The 25,349-nt window shown below is 37.1% G+C and overlaps 1 protein-coding gene across 9 annotated transcripts; it reads right to left on the bottom strand.

The window, feature by feature from the left end:
- Positions 1 to 600: 600 nt before the first annotated feature.
- Positions 601 to 9,886, bottom strand: LOC107780609 (mediator of RNA polymerase II transcription subunit 19a). Of its 9 annotated transcripts, none has more exons than XR_012703277.1 (8): positions 9,045 to 9,886; positions 7,292 to 7,358; positions 6,247 to 6,536; positions 5,931 to 6,158; positions 4,917 to 4,973; positions 4,123 to 4,267; positions 1,311 to 1,379; positions 601 to 1,205 (listed from the first exon to the last, which is right to left on the bottom strand). XR_012703277.1 is itself a non-coding variant. In XM_075239848.1 (6 exons), the coding sequence occupies exons 2-6, from the start codon at positions 7,320 to 7,322 to the stop codon at positions 4,217 to 4,219; spliced, it is 657 nt and encodes a 218-aa protein (XP_075095949.1). In that variant the 5' UTR covers positions 7,323 to 7,358; positions 9,045 to 9,886; the 3' UTR covers positions 601 to 4,216. The 9 variants fall into 9 exon arrangements, 1 of the variants encoding a protein (XP_075095949.1); XR_012703279.1 differs by having other exon boundaries at positions 1,345 to 1,379; XR_012703273.1 differs by having other exon boundaries at positions 1,311 to 4,267.
- Between the last annotated feature and the right edge of the window lie 15,463 nt (positions 9,887 to 25,349).

Genomic DNA, 25,349 nt, shown 5'->3' with positions numbered 1-25,349 from the left:
GATGCCTGACTTCACTAGAAAAAATAAATACTTGGACTCTTGTACTCTAAACCATATCATCCTTTTGGGAGATAAACTCTCAACGAAACATTTTTTAATTTGATATTGCAGATACACCTCTTTCATGTATTTTTGGTAATAATGGATCTTGGCTAAAAGGTAAATGCATTTACAAAAGCTGATAAATTGCCACCACTTAGAATGGTACTGTTGGACGTGTCATCCATAAATATTTTTTATGGATCGCATAAATCACTTCCCGTCCAACATCAGATGCTTACTGCTTCCTAAATAAGGTGCACATGCCAAACCAAAAACGTTATCATTCTTAGCATCTTGACTTCATCTTACATTATCAAAAGGAACTACACCATACTATCACTCATCAGGTAACTCAATGACACAGATTCGCATAATCGCAGAGCATACTAATGTGACGCACATTCCCTCTTCTCCACCCAAAAAAGCAAATTGGAAGACAAAGTAGATTATGTGAAATGTCATAATCTTTTGAAGTATAGTTCAGCACACTGGAAGGGTTAGAAGATCAGACGTCTTTCATGGACAAAGTGGGTGAGATGATAAGGAGGTTCTCACATAAGCTAACAATTCAAAGCTCCTTTTCATCCAATAAGGAAGGTAATGGCAGGTTTTTCAATACAGGGCTCGTTACGTCCAAGAATGAAAGGATCTATTAGCATAAGGAGCGCCAGTTTAGCAAAATATGAATACATATATTACCAGGATTTCATGTCAAACAACTATTTGATCTCATTTCTAGCCTAGTATATACAAGAATATCTAGCCATGATGAGCAGAATTCCTAGCATTGTACATATAGACATCCTTTGACTGCTGATGAAGGATCACCTTCAAGCTCAATGGGAAGGACAAATCAGAAAAGACCACACCAACACTCATCAAACCTTCTCTTCTTATTACCCAAAGCTGCTGGTTAAACACTAAGCCTGGAGATTAGAGCCTTTGAAAGAGGGGGAGCACACAAATGACCACAACACACCATGCAGTAAGTCACTAAAGCTGAATGAAGGGATCAACGTTATCAGTGTCATTACCAACTATAAGGAAGTCCGTTTTTTATATTACATATTCTGGTGATTTTCAACAGTTGTACCATGCACTAAAATCTACTTCAACAGGTGAATTCACCTTCTTGGCAATCTTTAGTTAGTCCAAAGGCAATTCTGCATGGAAAAATAAACAGGCGTATTATGCAATATGTGACGTAACAGGTACCACACTGCTCTGCTCTTGGTTAAGAACAAGAAGGATACGAAAAGGATAAATACCATGTCAAATAAACCTTTGTAAGGTGTTGCTCACCGATCAAAAGGGGGGCAGACTAACAGAATACGCCACTGAAAAGGATACAGAGGCACTTTTTATTAATACTTCAATTGCCTTGCTTGTAATGAATACCACATTTCCACACAGTACCAATGCCCCATTTCATTACACATTGAACTAACATTTCCACACAGTGCTAATGTCCCACGCAGAATAACTCTTGGGATTTCACAAACAGAAGCGCCCACATAAACCCTTCAATTACTCAACAAACATTTGCTGAATAAACTAGAGACTCATAAACCCATCCAAAAAAGATTGTCCAAAAAGAGAAACTAAAACTTACCATTCAAATATTACACATGCACACCCCAGGCATTAAAAAGTTCAAAAGACTTGGTTACAAAATTAGAGCCTTATAACAACTGCAAAGTCATTTCGATTGCACGCAAAAAGATAATTTCTCTATATCTGGGGTGCTTCCAAAGGAAGAGAAACACGCATTTAGCATCAAATGGTATATATATGTTGTAAATAGTAATAAGCTATAATACCAGTAAGCTCGCATATACAGATGTTCATTTTGGATACCAGTTCAAAGGTGAAGAATGGTGCAGAGACTGAACTTCAGAAGTGAAACATGCATTAACCATCAAATGGTATATGTTGCATACATATAGAAACAAGCTTTAACATCACTAAGATCAGATATACAGATATTCACTACGGATACCTGTTCAAAGGTGAAAGTTCAGCATGGTACAGAAACTGAAAATGAAGCTGCTTTATCAAATCCAACCATTCAATATTCACATGCCAAAGTAATTTCCAAACATTGTCTTGTTTAAACTTCCTAGAGTGCCTTAAATACAAAATTCCAGAAACTGGACAGGAAGCTGCTTTTCTTAATCCGATATGTGCATTTTGTTGGAGTCCCTTCAGGGACATCCAATAAACTAAGTGCATCCTACAGTTCAATATCACATGCTAAAGTATTCAGCTAATTGTCTCTTGTTTAGCCTTTCTACAATAACTGAAAACAAACTAACTACATTACCATCCGATTCCATCTTTGTTTCCCCTATCACACCTCTAAAGATAAATACAGAATAATTTTGGGGGGGGGGGTTACGCCTGTTAGTAGTAGCTGGGAATACTCAATTCACACTTTAGGCTGCCACAATCACTTTTGTTGCAATCTTAACAAACTCCTTCTTCCTTCTATCCCAAAAAAGTGAATATTGTAACATAGACAAGTGCATTAACCATCTATTTAAGAAATGGTCCATCCAACTATTAACCATCCTGAAAAGGAGCAAAATACTTGCCAGACTGGTTACACAGCACCAGTCTTAACTGTTGGTAAATTATATTCAGGGTCTTAACATTGAGAGATTCAATGCAAGTTTAATGTGGAGTGAAGTTCCTACTTCCAATATTCAATGAGGTAACATGGATTTCCTGATATCCTTATTTTCCTTCTTCTCCTTTTCCTTCTGATATTGTTCTTGTCTCTTTTATTGTCTAGAGAACAAAAGAAGGGAAGATTAACGCACGTATCAGAGAGGACTTCAATCAAGTGCGGCACTAGAAGCTACGTTATAAAGCTGAATCAGTTTACATCAGGTTTCTTTAAATCAAGGTTTACATCAGGTTTCTTTTAATGATAACTCTACCAACCAATTAGTGAACAGATTTACCAAGCCTGTTGTTCAAGATGATGTTGTCATGCACCCTAAGGTGCTTGAGCAAAAAGTTAGACAATTTGCTCATGCAATTCCTTCACGGAGTTTTGCTTCCGTTTTAAGGCTTTAAACTCCAGTTTACCCTCTCACCTACGAATATGTCCAAAAGGAACAAGTATCATATTGCCAATTCTCAGAGCCATTCTGCCTAAGCTTTCATAATCTAAGTTGGATAAAATCCTTATTCCATGAGATACTTGGTCAGTGGTATACTCCATTTTAAACGGTCAAAGACATCTTCTGTGGATCAAAGTTCAGTGACATAACTAAGAATCTTAAATATATTTAATCCACATATGAGAGATTATTCTACAATAATGAAAACCAAAAGCTAAGGGATCGCACATCATTGATTGCTTGTGTTGCTTTTCTTGTTTAAATGATCTCAACTGCGCTCCAATATGGATAAGAAACTTCAGTCCTTTTCCAACTATCCTTTGGCAGCAACTTTCACCTTTAATTCTCCAGCGTACATGTAGGGCAAGGTAGTCAAATTTGTATACTCTATACTCATCTTAGTATAGAATCAGACATTGGGATAATATGCATGTTGAGTTTGCGCCATAACTAGCCTGATATTTCTCTTTCCACTTCCATATTTTACCTCTTGACGTTTTAATCTGTTGAGACGATCTACTCCTTGGCACTTAAAAAAAATATGTATCCAGTTAAAAAGACAAGGAATAGTTTTTATGGCTTTTAAGGAAGAGAAATACTAATTAGATACCTAATTAAAGCACACAAAGTATACCTGTTTCAGATGCATATGCAGCTTCTTTAACATTGAAAAGATAGTTGAATGAGTCTGTTTTTTAAGTTGGTAATTTTGGAAAAGGAAAACAAAGTTTAATTATATAAAGCAAAGTCACATATGCACAACAATTGTGGTGGCATCTGATCAGCTGTGAACTCTACGGAACAATCTTGCCCATGTGAAGAAAATAGATTGAAACAAAAGGGCATGCCAATGAAGTTCTTCAGTTAATGTGAAGAAAATAGATTGAAACAAAAGGGCATGCCAATGAAGTTCTTCAATTAATGGGATATAGCAGGAAACTAACTTCTGTACCTCAGATTTTTCACAATACTAAGTAAAGGATCCCTCGAAATTCTCAACTGCAAAGTCGGAGGATTAAACAAATGATAGAACCACACGCCATATTTCAGCCGGCTACCTTTATTGCACCAATCTCATCAATCTTTGAGCTCTTGTGCTGCAATATTTCAGCATGTGATAACAGCAGAATTAGTTATAGGTGCTAGTATAAGACCACCAATGCAACTTGATCAGAACAAAACACTTGAGACTTTCTGGATACTTGTTTGGTTAAGATCATTTGCAAGTTTTTCAAAAAAAAAAAAAGAAAGAAAGAAAGAAATCCGACAAAAAAGTGTGGTTAATTTTTGAAAATTTTAAAAATTTTGAATAAAATAATACTCCCTCCATTTCAGTTTATATGACACACTCTCCTTATTAGTCAATTCCAAAAAGAATGACACATTTCTATATTTGGAAACAAATCAACTTTAAACTTATCATTTTTCCCATTTTACCCTTAATGAGAAGCTTTTTAGCCCCACACACACGTCATTGCCCCACAAAGTTTTGTACCCCTTACGCTTTTAACACCACAGGTTTCAAAAGTCCTTTTTTTTTCATTAGCTCCGTACCGAGTGAAACTACCTCATATAAATTGAAACGGAGGGAGTACACTAGCTTACACTCACACAATTACAACCAAAACAAATCACTGCCCAGACACTTTTCTCGCACAAATATTTCCTCAAAAATAGAGCTCCAAGGAAAACACTTCAATAAAGTTGTTCAAAAATCATATGAATGCAAAAATCATTCAGTTCTACCTTGCTTCTCTTGTGTTTGTGAACGTCATTAAGATCCTCTCCATCATGCTTCCTTTTCTGGGATCAATTAAAATATCATAATCAGTCGCCGCTATAAATACAACAGCTTTCAATTCTGTGAAGTACCACTGTTGCTTCTTGCTAAAGTTCTAAACTCGTGCAAATATTGGTGATTTTCAACAAGCAGCTCAAGAAGAAGGTAGATAAGCATCACCGAACAAGAACATAAAATGGCAAGGGAAAAAAAACAAGTTTCGCAAATAAAAGTTTACAAAGTCAACCTCTCATCTAATTCAGTACGTTGACAAAACGATGAGGTTAACAGATTCAAAGTTCAGGTTACCGCGATAGGTTAGGAGAGAGAGGATAGCTTGAGTCATATCAAAGCTGCAGCAGCAAGAAAGAGTTTTATGCTGATGTGAAAGTGTCTTAATAAACTAAACAGTCTAAACCATACATCAAACACAACTTTTTGCCTCATTAACCAAAAAGCCGGGCAACAGTTCATTTCACAGGGTCCTGGTCTCATTTTTCAAGAAAGATAAACCTTTATGTCCTTGACTTTCTCCCTGCGATCCTATAAAGGCAACTGACAACACAAAAGGATAACGAACTCAATAGCATCATATGATCCAGTGAAATTCAAGCAAGAGTAACTTTCAGCAAAGTTCAAATGTCACAAACGACAAAGTAAAATTTTATCATCTTTAGACAATGCTATTAAGAAAAGACAAATATTTAGCAAATTAATTTGAAAGAGCTGTTCTTTGAACCATTCATCTAAACTATTTCATATTAAAAAAGCATATGACGTGTATAGTAAGAATCAACACATTGCACCAAATATCTCAAGGTTGACAAGAGGGGGTTGCTCAGATGGTCAGCACCCACCACCTACAACCCCAGGGTCGTGGGTTTCGAGCCACCAAAGGAGAAATAGCTCCAACAAAGGGGGGCCAAAGGGGAATCAAAGGGGAGGGAAAAAAATATCGCAAGGTTTTGCTAGTAGCAGACCTTCTCATGATGTTTCTTCGAATGATCAGCACCAGAATCATGATGACCACTTTTATCTCTCTTTTTCTCTTTATCCTTGTCTTTGCTTCGATCTTTATGCCGATGTTTGTGTTTCTTATGCTCTTTGTCCTTCTCCTTGTCCTTATCTTTGTGCTTTTTATGCTTCTTATCCTTGTCTTTCGACTCACTTTTAGATTTTCCAGCTACAGTTGGGACGCCTTTCTCAGACTATGAAAAAAAAAGTTAAAACATTACTTAAAAGACGCTGACACAAACGAAATATTGTCGCTCAAGCTTCACTCAGTAAATTTCTTACAGGAGGCAGAACAACTGGAGCCGCTTCACGTAGTTGAAAAGCTTCTCCAAGAACATCTAGGTCAAATGGCTGGATGCGGGAACTCGTCTCTCTTGACAAGGAAGTTTCCTGTATAAGCTGATCCAACTGCATCCCTTCCCCTTTCCTAATTTCTGTGTCTCCCACCACATTGTGAAGATAGTGAGTATCTGAAATAGACAACGGAAGTGACCTCTTGCAGAAGAACTCGTGATGAGGCAACAATTTGAAGTGACTGATAAGATCCACAGCACCTGCAAGTTCTCTGGGCCCTGGTGGTGCATTTTGACCAAATCAAAAACAGTTATAAACTAATTCTTGATTAAAAACAATAGGCATTTTAAAGAGAACCACATTAGAACCTGAATTTTAATTCATCATCAGAATATCAATAGATAAATCTAAGCCCTTTGAGAAACCCGATACTCTTTAGCAGTCCAGTATCTTTCCAGCACCTCACATGTGACTAAAATATCAACTACCTTTGCTAAAATTTAATCAACTTTGGCTTATAATAGTCACAATGATCCCGAACTTAAAGAATTTTAATCTGACAGCTAACACCATCCAGATGATGAAGGAAAATGCTTGAGAATACATTGCTCTGTGATATAAACTTCTACAAAATCTTATTCTATGATAAACAATTACGCCACATGTAAAGCCCCAAGGATAACATTAGCATTACTAGTCCTTTATCTTTCTCCCAAATGAACAAAGACAGATGTGTCCTTGTGCTGCAGAAGAACCACACAAAAATGAGAAAGCAGTAAAAGATCATTTCTACATCCGGAAAGAGATAACTGGCCCACACAACGAGGATTGCAAAAGCAGATAAATCAGCCAGCTGCAGATTTGAGCAAGATACTGACCAAATGAAGCATTTTACTGTAAATCAGAACCTAGCTATGCAAATAAAGACCCTCACAATATCAAATATCTGCAGTAGTCAATGCAGGGCAACATGCAAAAAGACTTTATGTTACAATTCTGTTTCAAAGGGAACAAAATGCTGTAAGGGTCTTACCTCTTCCAAAACTCTTGCTATCAGGATCCATCAATTAGCAACAAGTACGTGGGTACAGCATTATCTCCTGAAAAGTGTTGATAGGTTAGTAAAAGTTCAAAACTATCTTTTCTGGGAACATCAAGAGTACAGCACTGGAATTAAAACAAAATGGATTGAATAAGCAGAAATTAAAAGATATAACAGTAATGTTGGGACCACCATACAGAACAAGGAGGTATTAAAAGGGTTCATCAACCTTTTTGGTATCTTGTCCAAAGAAAAGCAACCCGATGCTCTCATTTTGCATAAGCTCTACTGGTCTAACATAACCAAAATATGAAGTGTGGGGAAAAAGAATGCGACAAAACAAAGCTAAATCCAGAACAAAATTACAACCTTCTTTGGTGAAGCTAAATAGAGAATTCAGAATGTGGGTTCACGCAGAGATACATTCTTTCAGTTTCTAAAGCTCCACCTTCCAGGGGGTTGGGAAGTCTTACAGAGGACATCCACCGATACTTCGAAAAAGAAAGTGGAATAAAATGAAACTAAGAAACCAAAATCTACTAAGAGATGAAGTAGGCAAAAAATAATCAATATTCGGCACTATGCTTTTCACAAGATGTAGCAGGTTCTTTCTTTTTTAGATAAGTAAGGAGGCACGTTGTACCTAAGCAATGATGTCCACATCTACAATGGTAAGGCAGAAGAGAAAGATGAAAAAAGGAAGTGGTACTGGATGTCCAATCAGATTGTTAATGGGGAAACCAGGAAAAGTTCCCCCCATAAAAGAGAGAGAGGAATAAGAGAGAAAGCTACTTGTTTTTTGGAGACAATCACAAGGACAGGAATTGCAAACGATCAAGACATCAAAATTTTATACAAAATTAACAATGACATAGTTCCCAATTGCAAAAGATTGATAATTTCTTTTCCTTTTAATAATTAAATACCACATCATCTAAGCAGTGGAAGTACATGATACAACATTTTATTCTAAGCTTGAAATATGCCTGTCATCAAAACATGCAAAAACTGATACCCCACTAAACAACTCCTGATAGAGATTTTCTGCACTGCAAATATCTCACTAACAAAAAGCAGATGTGCAAACTCTTGGTGAACATCACTCAAAGAAATTGATTTTTCAATCATTCTCTCTTCATTCCGTATTCCTTTTCAACAGCTAACAGCAATTGTCACATTCCTCATTCAGCAAAATCTCATACTTACAAACTTCAATTAGCTAAAACCTCATTGCTATATTTGTAGAAATTCATTGTGCATCAGAGATGTCTCCCAAGAAATAGCAGATTATCAGCCTAAGTCAACATTTACAGACTATTACTTCACAAATATTACAGGATCAAGCAATTTAAGTTTTGACCAATAGCCATCACAGTACTCGCGCAACTTACCAGAACAATAAGACTACTAAAAGGAATAAGGTTAATTAAAGGATAAGCGGAGAGTTGAACTCCGAACACCAACCAAAGTAGATAATTCCTGCCCTCCCTCAAATTCATTCACCACCTCCGCTACCAAAGTTCCCAAATTTAACATACAGAATATACGCAGTACTAAAAAATTTGGATACACACCAAAAGTTCAATAATTTTAAAACAAAATAGAACGTGGACGTTCCAAATCTCTAGTCATTTAACATATTTCTCTCACCAAGGAAACATCTTGATCTCAGAATTTAAACATCAATATAACCATTGGAACACATAATACGAGCAAAATTTCCAACTAGGAAAAAGGAGCTTACTCGATGAAACAGAGAGATCCAAGAGGTAAATGTGAGCTTCGCGATGCACAAATTCCAATCAAATATGCTCCAGAAGCAAGCAATTCAACTCAGGAATTAGGGTTTTAGCAATTGACCACAAGGCTTCGTCTTCGAATAAATAATTTGTTTCTGATACGCTCGTTCTTGAACTGAAATAAACCCTAATTCCTGTTTGGCATAAAATAGTTGAATAACGATTGGCTCAGGAAAGAAGAAAACGGACTTCTCGCTTTTGCTTCTATGATGATACTGTCAACCTTATTATATTATTATTGTAATTGTAATATTTTATTCTTAGATACTTTTCCTAAATTTCTAATTTGACGTTAACTGCCCCTGATCTGGACTATGTTGGAGGGAGCTTTCCGTCATTTCAGAGTACCATTGATGACGACGACTGACAGTTCTCCATGAAAGGAGGAAATAGAGGCCATGGGTTGGGCAGAAAATCTGTTTTTCTTAAACAAAATAGATGATAAATCGAATGTGATAAAATTATGTTGAATTGAGAATTTGAGAGATTTTATTTATTGGATTTGTTCCACGCAAATTTGGTTCAATCGAGCCCGTGAATATCTATAAAAAAAATTGTGCAAATTTGGTTCTATAAAAAAGAAACATTGTAACCTAAATACTCCGAATTAGCTGCTAGCAAGTACAATGTTCTGCCATTATAGAATGTTTGGGGATTATGTGTGACATTGTCTATCTGGTTTGAAGATTCTTATGACGCAATCATATTTCTGGTGGATATGCTACAAACTGAAGTAGATCAATGACCACACATAAAGGGGGAAATTTATATGAATATAGTATGACCTCTAAATTTTTTTCTTTAACCTATATATATATATATATAATATGCCAGCGTTAATATAGCGTAAAATTGGGGCATCGGCGTGATTTTGAAACTCACTTCAAAATAGAGATATATACTGTTAAAATCGAGCCCACCCAATTTTTCTGTTTGACCGGGACCAGGGAGCTGCATCGAAGGTCGGCCCCGTAGCGGATCAGACCAAGGTACGAGGACAAGGTACCAAGTTCGAGATTCGAGGTACCTGTCGAGATCGAGGCCAGCAGCGATCGAGACCGAATGAGACAGGCATCGAGCAAGATCGAAGATAACATAATAACGGAAAGGCGAAATATCCATAACTAATCGAAGATCATGGCGGAAATCTCGGAACGGATCAAATTAGGAACGGTTAATTAGCTAATCATAGGATTTACTTCTGTAATTAGAGTTATACCATAAGTAGAATTCATCTACTATATAAAGGGGAGTATTAACCATTTGTAAGATATATTGTTCTCGCATAAAAAGGCCAATATAACGCTCTCTCTTTAGCTTATACTCTCTTGTTCATCAGCTTGCTTTATTTTTAACTGTTTTGGTATCAATCAGTTCGAAGGCACCCTAGCTCGAGGGTTGAATTCCGTTTATTTTATAGTTCATTTCTGTTATTAATCTTCACATTTATCAATTGGTATTAGGTGAAATCACGTGTCCTTAAAACCACATTATAAGTTTAATTATTATCCAATTTTAAGGGTAAACAAGAGATATATCGATTTTGGAGAGGTCCTAAATTATTTTTCTATTGTAGTTGATATCTAGCATACTCATTACAAGCTCATTTAATTCTTGATATTTTTTCCTGAGCTGAAAGTTTTTATTTGTTATGCCAGACTATTAATGTACATTTAATAATATATTGCAGAACTTATTGAGCTCTTAAATTGGATGCTTATCTAAATAATGGCTCGGTTCCATGTCTTTTTACTTGCATGAATGACCTTTTCTCTGATAGTCTACTAACAGTGGTTTGAGTATTTTATGAGTATTAATTGTTGATTTATTGTATTATTAGATGCACAAAATATTACTATAATATTCGTTGCTCTTTAGTCCCTATATATAGGATTCATTCGGATGATTCCACATTTAATTTTTTTTTTTTTTTGGTTACAAATAACACTTACCCCTCCCCCAAACAGGTTTTGGGGTAATTTATGTTTTGCCATGACAATTATGTTGTTTAATGGCCTCAATCCTTCAAGTGATGGTTTGGCTGTAAGGACCTGGATATTTGTATGCTCTCTAATGTTGCTCTTCTTTGTTAATACATCTATTTTTCTTTCAGTATCGTCACGACTTTACCTACAACTTCTCGTGACAATCTCTTAATTATATTTCTTTTTTTATTCCAAACTTTTTATTCTCTAATTTATATAATGGCAGTTTTCATATATGGATTTTTATGATTATTGTACCAGAGGAACTTGATGCACACAAATATTTATATTGATCATATTGACCAAGTATCGTCGTGTTCCCGTGAAGGTTGTATATATCATATTATATATTTTACGGTCGTGTCTAACTGTCACGACTCAAAATTACGTGACCGATATTTGGTACACTATCCGACCTGAGTGAACCAACTCTAATATTCATCTATATACCTAATAGATGCATGTAGAAGCCTTTTTAAAACACAATCATTTTAGATGAGAAACAAAATCTTTAAATCAATTATTTTCAATAAATAAAAATATGTAAGGATAACAATATTTCTTTCATGTATGCCTAATGAATACACCCCAAAAGATAATAACTGTTTATGGAATCTCTAAGACATGAAAATAAAGTAAATACCTGGGATAATTTTTGATTAAAAGAAAATAAGGATAACATGACAATTACCACGAAATAGAAGTGGTGCCTCATCATATACCTCAGAAAGAGAGTTCGCTTTGCCCTGTTTGCTCATCATGTACCACATCTTATCCTGAAACATGCAAAGTAAGCGGAACCCTGAAGAAGGGCCCTTGAGTGCTGAATACACCACCACGATACTCAATAAGTGTCATTAACTCTCTCTAACTGGAGTTTCTGGAACAAGACTTTATAAAACATATGCAACCGATATTTTATTTAAAGCGGTAAACAATTACATTAATTCATACTCTTTATCATTTTAAATTAAAAAAATTAATAAAAACCACGATATAAACTTTTAAAATATTTGTATCAACCCATAATTCTAATAAAAATCATACAAAATTATTTTAGTATAATCAAGTCGTTCAAATCACTTTCTGCTCCTTAGGCATAAGCATAAGAAAATTATTTTTACCTTTCACTGGAATATTATACTGATACCGATATAAACAACCACTAGGTAGTGTTTGACTCTACTTGTTCGGGCGGCTTTCCGTAGTACTATAAGAGTCGACTTAACCTCATTACTTTAAGTAAAAAATTAATTATCCTCGCAATGGAAAAATTTATCCCGTAAACCTCGGCTTAGCCTTGGAATATGTCCCTATACCGGTACATATGGTTTCATGGTAATGAACTAAAGATTCGAATCAATCTCGACAGTCTCCACTAGTAACATCCAAACTATTATTTCAAAAATAGATTCATAGTCAAATAACTTCAAAAATTTATTTTATCAAATCATGACGTTTATAATCAATCCAAACCATTCGAACAAAATCAAAATAAAATCCTTTCTCATTTTATATTAAAACAATTGACAAAATGAGACTTTCAATTTAAAGATTTAACAAGTAATATTTCCAACAGTTTAACAGCTCAGCATATAGAGAATATATGTATTTATCACCAAAGGATTATCAACATCAGCATATAGAGAAGATATGCATTAATAATCAAATTAATGTGCACATGTTAACATATAGTGAAGATATGTACCGTGCCTTCACTTTTTAGTCAAAATAACATATAGAGAATATATGCATAAAGAGGCATGTATACATTCCTAGACTATAATATAGAGAAGATATGCGATAAAATCATGTATACATCCACGGTGTTTGCAAATAGAGAAAAGATGCAAAAATCAAATATTGATCAGTTTTTCTCACACCGTGGGTACGTCATCAAGAGAAACTTGAGAGGACGATCTTAGGGGGATGGAACACGATGCACGAACAACTCACGTGCCATAATATAATAATCGCATGGACCACTCACGTGCTATCATAACTCAAAACGCACGGACACTCACGTGCTATCAATCCAGTCCATATCACACAGAAAGCATATACAAGAATATATGTATACAAATAATGGATATCAAATCACAAACTCATGGACTGATAAAAGTAACATGCTAAGGTGTATGCATGTGCGAAGCGTGCTACCATAGCTCATATTAGGCGAATATGCCACAAAATAGCAATTATCATGGTTAAACAGGAAATCAACCTACACATGATCTCTAGCATGATTCAACTAGCTTACAAAGGGGTACAAACATATGAAGCATAATAGCAAAAAGCTTAGTATTCAATACAAGGCATAACATAGCCTAAGAACTGCCCCGAGCATGGATAAAATCCGATGCACGCACGCATGCCCATCCCCCCGTTTGTGCATCACCCCCGACACGTATCCATTATCACAATTCAAGCAACTAGTACCCCAAACCAAATATAGACAAGATACTTACCTCAACAAGCCAAATCAATACTCCAGAAATGCCTTCCGTCGCGAATAACGGCTCGAATCTAGCTAAAAATAACTCAATAACGTCAAAGTAAGCTATAGGAATCAATTTCAAACAATAAAGCTTCAATCTTTATTCAATTCACAAAAAGTCAACAAAAGTCAACCCGAGCCTACATGGTCAAAACCTGAATCCAGGGGTAGATCCCGACTATCGATAACCTTACGAGTCCAAATATGTGATTAAATTTTAAAATCAAGTCCTAAACAACCCTCAAATCCTCAAAAGTCATCTTCTTATGTTGTAGACAAAAATCTCAATTTTCCTCTTTTAAATTCGTGTTCCAAGTGCACAAATCTATGGGGATTGAGATGCATAATCAAATCCAAGTAGAAAATACTTACCCTCAAAGTAGTGATGAAAAACTCTCCAAAAATCGCCTCTAGCTGAGCCCCAAAACTCCAAATAATGAAAAATATACCAAATCCTCAAAATATAAGTCTACCAAGCGATTTTCGCATCTGCGGACTAATCTATCGCATTTGCAATGCCACTTCTGCGAGCCCATTCTCGCATCTGCGAATGTCACTTACTCATCACGCCTTCGCATATGCGACCAAATCTTCCGCATCTGTGGAACCATAGGTGCGGCACCAAAATCCGCATCTACTCAACTCCTCAGCCTGCCTATCCTTGCAGGCATGTACAACAACTCCGCAGGTGCGACTTTGAACCTGTGCCCCTTCTCCGCAGAAGCGACCCTTCACATGATTAGCCAACTTTGCATCTGCGCCTTCGCATCTGTGATCAAACCTCCACAGGTGTGATGCACCAGAACCAGAACTGCCAAACCATTTTCAAATGGTCTGAAACGAATATGAAACACACCCGAGCCCTCCGGGACCCCGTCCAATCATACCAACAAGTCTGATTGCCTAATCCAAACTTGTTCCAAGGCTCAACACATCAAAATAACATCTAAAATTCTGAATCACACATCAAAACTCATGTTACATAACTCTTAAGTTTAAGAACTTCAGAACTTCAAACCAAGCGTTTGATTCAAGCCCAACCAATCCGGATAACATCTAAACTTTGCACACAAGTTTCAAATGACAAAGCAAATCTACTACAAGTTTCAGAACAACAATCCGAATTCGACATCATCAAAGTCAACTCCCGGTCAAACCTATAAACTCTCCAAACCTCCATATTGCCAACTTTCGGCAAATAGAGCCAAAATATCCTAGGAACCTCCAAAGCCAAACAACGACATATGCCTAAGTCCACAATCACCATATGAACCTATTGGAACCATCAAATCACTACTACGAGGTCGTATACTCAAAAGTTAAACATTGGTCAGCTCTTACAACTTATACTTCCAAAACGAGACTAAGTGTCTCAAATCACTCTCAAACCTTCCCGAAACCAAGCTAACCAACCCCGCAAATCATCAAACAACAAACATACATACGGGAAGCATCAAATAGGGAAACTAGGTTCAAATACATAAAACGATCGGCCGGGTCGTTACATTCTTCCTTTCTTAAATAAATATTCGTCCTCGAACAGATTTATAATCATGAGGATATATGTTCTGCACATCATGCTCGGTCTCCCAAGTCACCTCCTACACCGGTTGACCTCTCTACTGAACCTTTACCGATGCAATATCTTTCAACTTCAGCTTCTGAACTTGCCTATCCAAAATGACCATCGGCTCCTCCTCATAAGCCAGATTCTCATCCAACTGCACCGAGCTGAAATCCAACACATATGACTGATCTTCATGATACTTCTAAAGCATGAAAACATGAAAACACCCGACGAACTCCCAAAAAGTTAGGTGGAAAAGCAAGCTTGTAAGCCACCTCGCTCACTCTCTCTAAAACCTCAAATGGACTAATGTACCGAGGACTCAACTTGCTCTTCCTCCCGAACCTCATCACGCCCTTCACAGGCAAAACTCTAAGGAGAACCTTCTCACCTACCATGAATCCACATCACGAACCTTCCTATCAGCATAACTCTTCTACCTGGTCTGAGCGGTACGAAGCCTCTCCTGAATCAACTTCACCTTCTCCAAAGCATCACAAACCAAATATATGCCCAATAATCTAGTAATAGGCTCAAACCAACCAACCAACCATAGAATGGCGTCGCCTCCCATAAGGCCTCATATGGGGCCTTCTGGATATTAGACTGGTAGATATTGTTGTAGGCAAACTCCGCTAAAGGTAAAAACTTATGCCACTAGCCTCCGAAGTCAATAATGCAGGCCCTCAGCATATCCTCCAAGATGTGAATGGTCCTCTCAAACTGCCTATCCGTTTGGGGGTGAAATGCAATACTCAACTCAACCTGCGTGCCCAACTCATGCTGAACAACTCTCTAAAAGTATGATATAAATTGTATGCCTCGATCCGAGATGATAGAAGCAGGTATACCATGCAAGTAGATAATCTCTCTAATGTGTATCTTAGCCAACTGCTCCAAAGTGTAGGAAGTCATAACCGGAATGAAATGTGTCGACTTGGTCAGTCGATCCACAACGACCCAAACAACATCGAACTTTCTCAAGGTCCGTGGCAACCCTATCACAAAGTCCATAGTATACGCTCCCACTTCTACTCCACTTTATCAATCTTCTAAAGCAAACCGCCTGGTCTCCGATGTTCATACTTGACCGGTTGACAATTCAAACATAGTGAAACATGCCTAACAATGCCCTTCTTCATCCTTCTCCACCAATAATGTTGTTTTAAGTCACGATAAATCTTCGTAGCATCTGGGTGAATAGCATACCTCGAACTATGAGCCTCCTCAAGAATCAACTCTCTCAAGCCATCAATATTAGAAACACAAATTCGACCCTAAAGCCGCAACACACCATAATCGTTAATAGCCATCTACTTGGCACCACCTCTCTGCACTTGTCCCTACGGACAAACAATGGGATCATCAAACTGACGAGCCTTTATGCGCTCAAACAAGGATGACTGCACAACAACACAAGCAAGAACTCTAGTAGGCTCAAAAATATCCAGTCTCACCAATTTGTTTGCTAATACCTGAACATCCATAGTTAAGGGCCTCTCCACATCGGGAATGAATGCTAGACTCCCCAAGCTCTCCTCATGTCTGCTCAAGGTGTCTATTACCATATTAGCCTTCCCCGGATGATAAAGTATAGTGATATCATAATCCTTCAACAACTCCAACCATCGCCACTGCCTCAAAATCAAATCTTTCTGTTTAAACAGATGCTGGAGACTCTGATGATTCGTATACACCTCATAAGACACACCATATAAATAATGCCTCCAAATCTTGAGCGCGTGCACAGTAGCTACCAACTCCAAGTCATGGACCAGATAGTTCTTCTTGTGGTGCTTCAACTAGCGCGATGCATAGGCAATCACCCTACCGTCCAAAATCAACATACACCCAAGACCAACACGCAAAGCATTATAATAAACTGTATACATCCGTGATCCTGAGGGCAACATCAAAACTAGAGTCGTAGTCGAAGTGGTCTTGTGCTTCTGAAAGCTCTCCTTACACTCGTCCGACCATCTGAATAAAGCACACTTCTGGGTCAATTTAGTAAGGATTTGCTATAGATAAAAACCCTTCCATGAACCGACAATAGTAACACGCCAAACCTAAGAAACTTATTATCTCCACAGAGGTAAAAGGTTTGGGCCAACTCTGAACTACCTAAATCTTCTTTGGATCCACCTTGATCCTATCACTGGACACCACCTGGCCCAAGAGTGCCACTGAATCCAACGAAATCTCACACTTGAAGAACTTAGCATACACATTCTTCTCCATCAAAATCTGAAGCACAATCCTCAAATACTGCTCGTGCTCCTCCCTAATACGGGAATATACCAAGATATCATCAATGAACACAATAACAAAGGAATCCAAATAAGGCTGGAACATAATGTTCATCAAATGCATGAAAGTTGTTGGGGCATTAGTCAAGCTAAAAGATATCACCAAGAACTCATAATGCTTATAACGAGTCTTGAAAGTCGTCTTAAGAATTTCTGAAGCCCTGATCTTCAACTGGTGATAACCAGATCTCGAGTCAATCTTTGAGAACACCTATCACCCTGAAGCTGATCAGACAAATCATCAATGTGAGACAATGGATACTTGTTCTTGATGGTGACCTTGTTCAACTACTTGTAGTCAATATATATTCTCATAGAACCATCATTCCAACAACTCCTGCAAATGTTCCTTCAATTCCTTCAACTTTGCTAGTTACATAGGTGGAATAGATATGGGCTGAGTGCCTGACACCAAATCAATACCAAAATCAAATCTCTATCGGATGGCATGCCCGGTAGGTTGAAACACATCTAGAAACTCTCTCACTACTGGAACTGACTCGACAGTAGGAGTATCAACACTAACATCTCTCACAAAGGCCAGATACGCCAAATACACATTCTCAACAATCCGTTGAGCCTTCAGAAAAGAAATCTCCCTACTAGGGGTGTGACCAATAGAACCCTTGTATTCTGACTTTGGCAACCCCAGTATCACCAATGTCACGGTCTTAGCATGACAATTAAGAGTAGCATGATATAGAGATAAGCAATACATTCTCCAAAATCATCTTGAAGTCAGCCATATTAAGAAATAACAGATCAACCCTAGTCTCACAACCCCCAATGGTAACCACACAAGACCGATGCACATGGTATGCACAATAGAATCACCAACAGGCAGGGGTGTACATAGATTGGGTTGATTCAAAATTTTTAATTACCAAACCAAACCGATTGTATCGGGTTATTAAATCTAAATACCAAACCAAACCAATAAAAGTCGTATTTTTTAATCTCGGGTTTTTCAGATTTTTGGGTTTTTTCAATTTTTTCTTCATAAAGTCTTCATAGCACAAAACTTAAAATTTGTGTTCCAAATATTTCTTTAATCCTAGTAAGACAGAATTATATAAGGCATTTTTTAATAAAATAACATGAATATGAGATGAGTCATGGCATTGTACTAAAATATTCAATAATAAAGATAATAAAATTGCATAAAATAAATATTATTAATAAGCCATAATGAAAACAAACATAATTTAAAATTACGACTAATAAGTTCTATTATTTACATGACTAACCACTAAAAGAAAAATAAGTTATACATTTTATTTAAACCATGGAAAAACTAAAAAAATAGATATCCAGCACTATTTTCATTCATTGTACAATTGAGTTGAATATTTTATTAGCATTAATATTGATTTGATTTTGGTTTAGGATTTATTTGAGTTACTAATATTTATGGACTATAAAACTTATTGGCGCATCCAAAAATTATAAGCCCAAGCTTGAAATAATATGTTAAAAGATAAAACTATGAAAAAGCTTAAGAAATATTTATAAACTACACTATAATAAATATTTTTATGTATTAAATATATTTAAAACTTCTATACATATAATATCGGGTTGGTTTGGTTTCGGTTTAATTTTTTTTAGTTAAAACTAAACCAAACCAAATATGGTTGGGTTTTTTTTCCAACACCAAACCAAATCAAACCAAACCATAGTCGGATTTTTTTTCTCGGTTTGACTCGGATTATCGGGTTAGTGTGGTTTGTCAGTTTCATTTGTACACTCCTACCAACAGGTGTAGATACATGAACATGAATATCAAGAAAACCACGAGGCATATACAAATAACGAGCAAAGTATGATGACACATAAGAATAAGTGGAACCAGGGTCAAATAGCACTTAAGCATCCCTGTGGCACACTGAAACTATACATGTGATCACGGCATCTGAAGCAACTGCCTACGGTCTGGCTAGGAATGCATATCAGCTGACCTATCCTCCATCTCACTGACCTCCTCTCTGGGACGGCCCCGAACAGACTGAGCTCTACCCCTAGCTAGGTATGTGGGTAGTGTAGTTGCTGGCACCGGAACCATGCACTGCGTGCCCTGATACGGTACACTACTCAGAAACTTGGGGCAATCCCTTTTGAGATGACTCAAGTTCCCGTACTCAAAACAACTCGTCCTCTGATGAGGTTGCTGACTTTGTGACTGACCATGATGTTACACCCCATGTTTTCGTATGAAAAAGTACGTCGTAAGTCAAATGATGTAAGCTCATAAATGAGATCATCTTTGAAAATACATAAAGTAAGTTAATCATGTTACCTTGGAGGTTACAAATATTTAAGATCATGAATAACAAGTACCAATAGGATTGAAAGGCTTAGAAGCTAAACGAATTAAAGAAAATAAGTTTCGTCGAAAGTCACCAAGTTGGGAACGTTATAATCCGTACCTATAGGGTGAATTATGGTGCTTAACATAATGAGGAGGTTATGTCATGAGTTATTTTATTCGTATGATAGTCGTGTGTTATGTTTAAAAGTCAAGCGAGTTGTGGAACAAAAGTTGCAAAGGTCATCACAAGTTACATTCATAAATGTGCTGAACATTAGGTCAAATGTAACTAAGCTTTTATCCCAATATACTAGGAATTAAGGGATGAACCACCTAAAAAATTGAATATCTACGAGTCTAATTTCTAACACATTAAACCGTTCATCAATACGACATTGGAGTAGAGAGATATTTGCGTTTTTGCGAGACTGCACAAGTAGCTCCCATTGGGACCTACTTAGGCGGTAGATGATTCTCCAACCTTTAAAGATCAGGGCAAGGCTTATTTGGGTTCATTTTTTCGACCCAAGCAGACTCTATTCTCCTAAAACACTCTTAAAGCAGTCTCCATGATTCTATAGTGAAAACCAAAGATAAAAACATGAATCAAACGCTAGAAATTTCGCCATGCTAGTGAGTTTTTTGTTCTTCTAGTGGTTGATAATTTTGGTGCGGTTCCAGCTCATGTGGGGGTTATTTTAAGTGGTATATGTTCTTGAAAATACTCTCCTGAGGGTTTCATATCAACCATAAGTGATTTCAAGTATTTCAATGTGCCGAGAAACCGAAAGTGCTTGCTAGTTTCTCTTCCTTGTTCTTGTGGCTGCATTGAAAGGATACTTTGTGGTGAAGTAATATCAAATTAGAGATGTTACATATGTTTGAAGGTAAGGAACCTATTACTCTACATATATTTGAGTTTATCTAAGTTATGGCTAAGTCGTTGAGCTAGAACTTGTGAGATATCGATCAATAGGCTTGTTAGTAATATTTTTGATTGTTAGACTGTTTGGAAGGTGTCCTTGAAGTGTTTTATGGCTGAAAAATTTATGGAATAACCTGAGTATATTGTGTTGTTATTATCAACATTTTCCTGAATATAAATAAGAGGGAAAGGGTTCAAAATATAGTATTATTAGACATGAACCGAGCTTGCCGCTCGACGTGTTATTGTGTTGGTTGTGTTCCATATAGTTACTGGTTGTTTTTTTTGGTTTGTTGATGCAATATAGGACATGCGAAATGTAACAAAATCAAGGGAGATGCTGCCCGTTTTAATATAGAATGAGCTTGCCGTTCGTTGTATTTTACATAGCTTAATGATAGCATCATTATCGTGGTTGTAGATTAAGGTGCGACCAGTTGAGTTCAGCGTGGTTATTGGGCAGATTGCTACAGGTATGTTAAGGCTAAACCTTTCCTTCATTTTGGAATGATCTCGATACTACATGCGTTTGATAACGAGACATAAAGAGAAGTTCATACTCCTAAATTTATGTACATTATCCTAGTCTCATAAGTTACAGTATTCTCCCTTATCGGGACTTTATATTCAATTAAGTATTGTCTTCTTCCAGTCAAGAGAGCAGAGATATATATATATACATATATATATCGACATTTTCCTGAATATAAATAAGAGGGAAAGGGTTCAAAATATAGTATTATTAGACATGAACCGAGCTTACCGCTCGACGTGTTATTGTGTTGGTTGTGTTCCATATAATTACTGGTTGTTTTTTGGTTTGTTGTTGCAATATAGGACGTGCGAAATGTAACAAAATCAAGGGAGATTCTGCCCGTTTTAATATAAAATGAGCTTGCCGTTCGTTGTATTTTACATAGCTTAATGATAGCATCATTATCATGGTTGTAGATTAAGGTGCGACCAGTTGAGTTCAGCGTGGTTATTGGGCAGATTGCTACAGGTATGTTAAGGCTAAACCTTTCCTTCATTTTGGAATGATCTCGTCACTACATGCGTTTGATAACGAGACATAAAGAGAAGTTCATACTCTTGAATTTATGTACATTATCCTAGTCTCATAAGTTACAGTATTCTCCCTTATCGGGACTTTATATTCAATTAAGTATTGTCTTCTTCCAGTCAAGAGAGCAGAGATATATATATATACATATATATATCGACATTTTCCTGAATATAAATAAGATATATATATATAGTATTACAGTATTTTCATCACCATCGAGCTATAATTGGTGGACAGGCCCCTATAAAGCAACCTTTGATCAGATGGTAAGTTATATACCGAGCCTACTGTGGCCGAGTGCCTGTGAGCGAACCCAGAATGGCCGAGATACAGAGCCTAGTATTGACGAGTGCCTATGAAGTATCCTACTTTGGTAGAGCAGTTACACATACCGAGCCTTATAGGGCCGGACAACTATTTTACTTACTATTTTGAGAGGTTTGAGTCAGTATCAGCAGATAAGCATATCTTCAGATTATCTTTGAACTCCTAGTTACTTTTAGGTATTATATTATTAGTTCAGTTTCAGCTTTCAGTTATTTTGTTTCCTTACATACTCGGTACATTATTTCGCACTGACGTCCCTTTTGTTGGGGGACGCTGCATTTCATGCATGCATGTCCTAATAGACAGCTGGATAGGCCTTCCTAGTAGACAGATCCAAACATCAGCTTGATTAGTAAGCTCTACTTCCCTGGAGTTACCAGGTATACAACCTGAGTCTATTTTTACATATAGGTTTAATAGGTAGGTCGATGCCCTGTCCCGGCCATGATACAGTTCAGTTATCTCTAGAGGCTCATAGACGAGTCCTGTATATTTTGTATATCGGTATTGTGGCCTTGTCAGACCTGTGTACATGTTCAGTTTTGTATTGCTGGTTGTAGACATTCATTGCGGCATTGTCGGCCTGCACAGTTATGTATCTGAGCTTTTGGGTATGTTTACCCCTCAGAAGAGAGAGACATTATTTTTAAATATGATTCAGAATATAGCTTCGCTGACCTTGATTGGTATTGTTAGCTTGTAGGTAGGCCTCATCGACCTAAGTTGAGGGTTACCTCTCTAGAGTTCACAGTTACAGAGCGGTACGCTCGGGCCGAGTATGGCACCGGGTGCCGGCCACGCCTCCCCAGGTTTGGGGCATGACAAACTTGGTATCAGAGCAGTTCTATCCTAGGGAGTCTATAAGTCGTGTCTAGTAGAGCTTTGTTTATAGATATGTTGTGCACCACATTATATAAACATGAAGTTACAAGGCATTTAGGAGTCTGTTACCCATCTTTAAAATCCAAATTGTGCTATAAAGCTGAGTCATAAGAGTTTGAGTTATGACTTATGTTTGGTAATAATTCAGAGATGTTTGCAATTAGAAAGATTACATCTAGACAGATGGCTAATACAATAATAGTTAAGGGCACTAATAGCGAGAGAGTTCTTAACGGCGTGGCCCTGTTTGAGGCCATATCAGATCGTGCATACCAGATGTGCAAATTTTCAGCTTAAGACCCTAAGATGGGAATATCAAACATACCCCATGAATAGCAGGCCATAGGAGTACCAGAAGGTAAAAGTATAAGTTTCAACAGGTAACAAAAGCAAGGTGAAAGAGGATACGAGGTGCCCAGTTAGTGAAGATTATTTGTAATTACAATTCAGGCAGAGAAATATAAGCATTATGAGTTACCTTCAAGAGTAACAGAGGTATGTACAATTGGCTACACCCATCTCAGTTATGTCCTATGGGAGCTAACAGACACAGCTTAAGAGAAAGATAGGATATCAGGATCCAGCTGGGGTTAGAGTAACCCAAAATGGTGGATGAAGTGTTAGCGTTAGCTGACATTTCCAAAGGATATTGCAAACGTGGTAATAGTTCTCCTTGTGAGACACCCAAGTGGTGCACTCTAGAATAGTACAGTTAGATATGAATACTAAAATATTCAAAAAATTCAAAAAATAGGAACTTGAATCCTAGTAATGAGAGAATGTTAGACGACTCGAAGAGCCAGTGGATGGAGTAAGGGGAGCTAAAGGCAAAATAATGTTTTGTTGAAGTTTTCAGAATAAGGTAATAGACAGAGATATTAGCAGAAGAATAAGAAGAGAGTAAATAAAGCATTATGAGTAAGATGTGATAAATGGATAATAACGGTAAATCAAAATATGATAGGATAACAGAATATATCGTCAAGTGAAGGAAAAAACAAGAGGTGACAGGCCTAAGACAATAAAAGAGTATAAGCCATAAAGTCATATCCTCATTTCGAGAAATGAGTTAGTGGCTCCAACGTGATTACCATAAGGAAAAGTTAGACCCCAGAGTAATAAAAATCAGTATGGGCTAGTGAACAAGATAAACTGAACATGAATTAGGGATCAAAAGATTTGATAATAGTCGACATCATGAGAATTTTAGATATCGCATTCCGGCAATAATAGAATGGACAATAGAAGAATAACCCTTAAAGGTCATTCAGGAAGATGCTTCCCTAAAGCAAGCACTGTGAGCAGAGTTAAGCTTAAGGGACTAAGTGTGCTAGTTACACTAGGTGTCACCCTCGTGCATAAGAAATTCAGTTATCCTTTGCACAGAAGGGTTACCACAAGGCGAGTAAGAGTTCGTGGAGATGTGAAAAGACGCCAAAGATGAAGAAGTAACTATGGAATGGTAAAGGAAGAATATGGTAAAAAGGCGAAAGGAATGAGATTGTATTTATTCAGATCATACAGATATGTTACGACCCAAGAACATTATGCAAGCACGACCCCAGGGAGAGGCAGTAAGGGTTCCCGTCTAGGATGTTATTAATAAATAAGTGCAAATGCACACTTTATACATAAGGAGCCAACGCGAGAGGTAAGTTAAGACGAAGGGCATAACCCAAGAGAGATTACGCGGAATATAGACATGAGAATGGACCAACGAGTAGTTAGTAGTTGATTCAAAAAGAGTCTAGTTATGTATAAACAAGAGGATACAGATAAATCAATTTGTGCAAGATAAACATAGTGAAACCCAACATAGGGAATTCAGTCTCGCAAATATGATGACATCGTGATCCTTGAAAAATATTCAGATAGGAGTTGGGGTAGTTAAAGGTACTGTATAAGTGTTACGGAAACAAAAAAGAGTATTACTGGGGAGGCAGTCAAAATTTCAGTTCAGAAGCAACCCTGCGATCATAAGGGCACGAAGGTAAATAACTAAGGATAATTATATGCGAGTAAGAACATCAGAAATTCCTTCGGGTATACTATGTAATAAGCTCACAACTTTACAGGAGTCAGAGGGCCTCCCCTAAGTACTAAAACAAAAGACTAGCTGAGAAAATAAGAAAGAAGGCTTCAACCTAAGTATAGTAACTTGAAGAAGAAATGGCCTTGTAACAACAATCTCACTACAACATTATATGCACTCCATAAGAAAGTGGCACCTATCAAAAGTAATATTTGAGATCATATGAGTTGCACAAAATTCCAGCATGCGTGGGAACTAAGATAAGCCAAGTATTCATGCAACAAGTGGCAGAAAGACCAGGAAAGGTAATTGCTTACGTTTAAAGAAAATTGAGAAGGCACAAAAGGAAATC

This window comes from Nicotiana tabacum, chromosome 19 (genome assembly GCF_000715075.1).
Source record: "Nicotiana tabacum cultivar K326 chromosome 19, ASM71507v2, whole genome shotgun sequence".
NCBI classification, from domain to species: domain Eukaryota; kingdom Viridiplantae; phylum Streptophyta; class Magnoliopsida; order Solanales; family Solanaceae; genus Nicotiana; species Nicotiana tabacum.
This window is presented reverse-complemented; position numbering and strand designations above follow the sequence as displayed.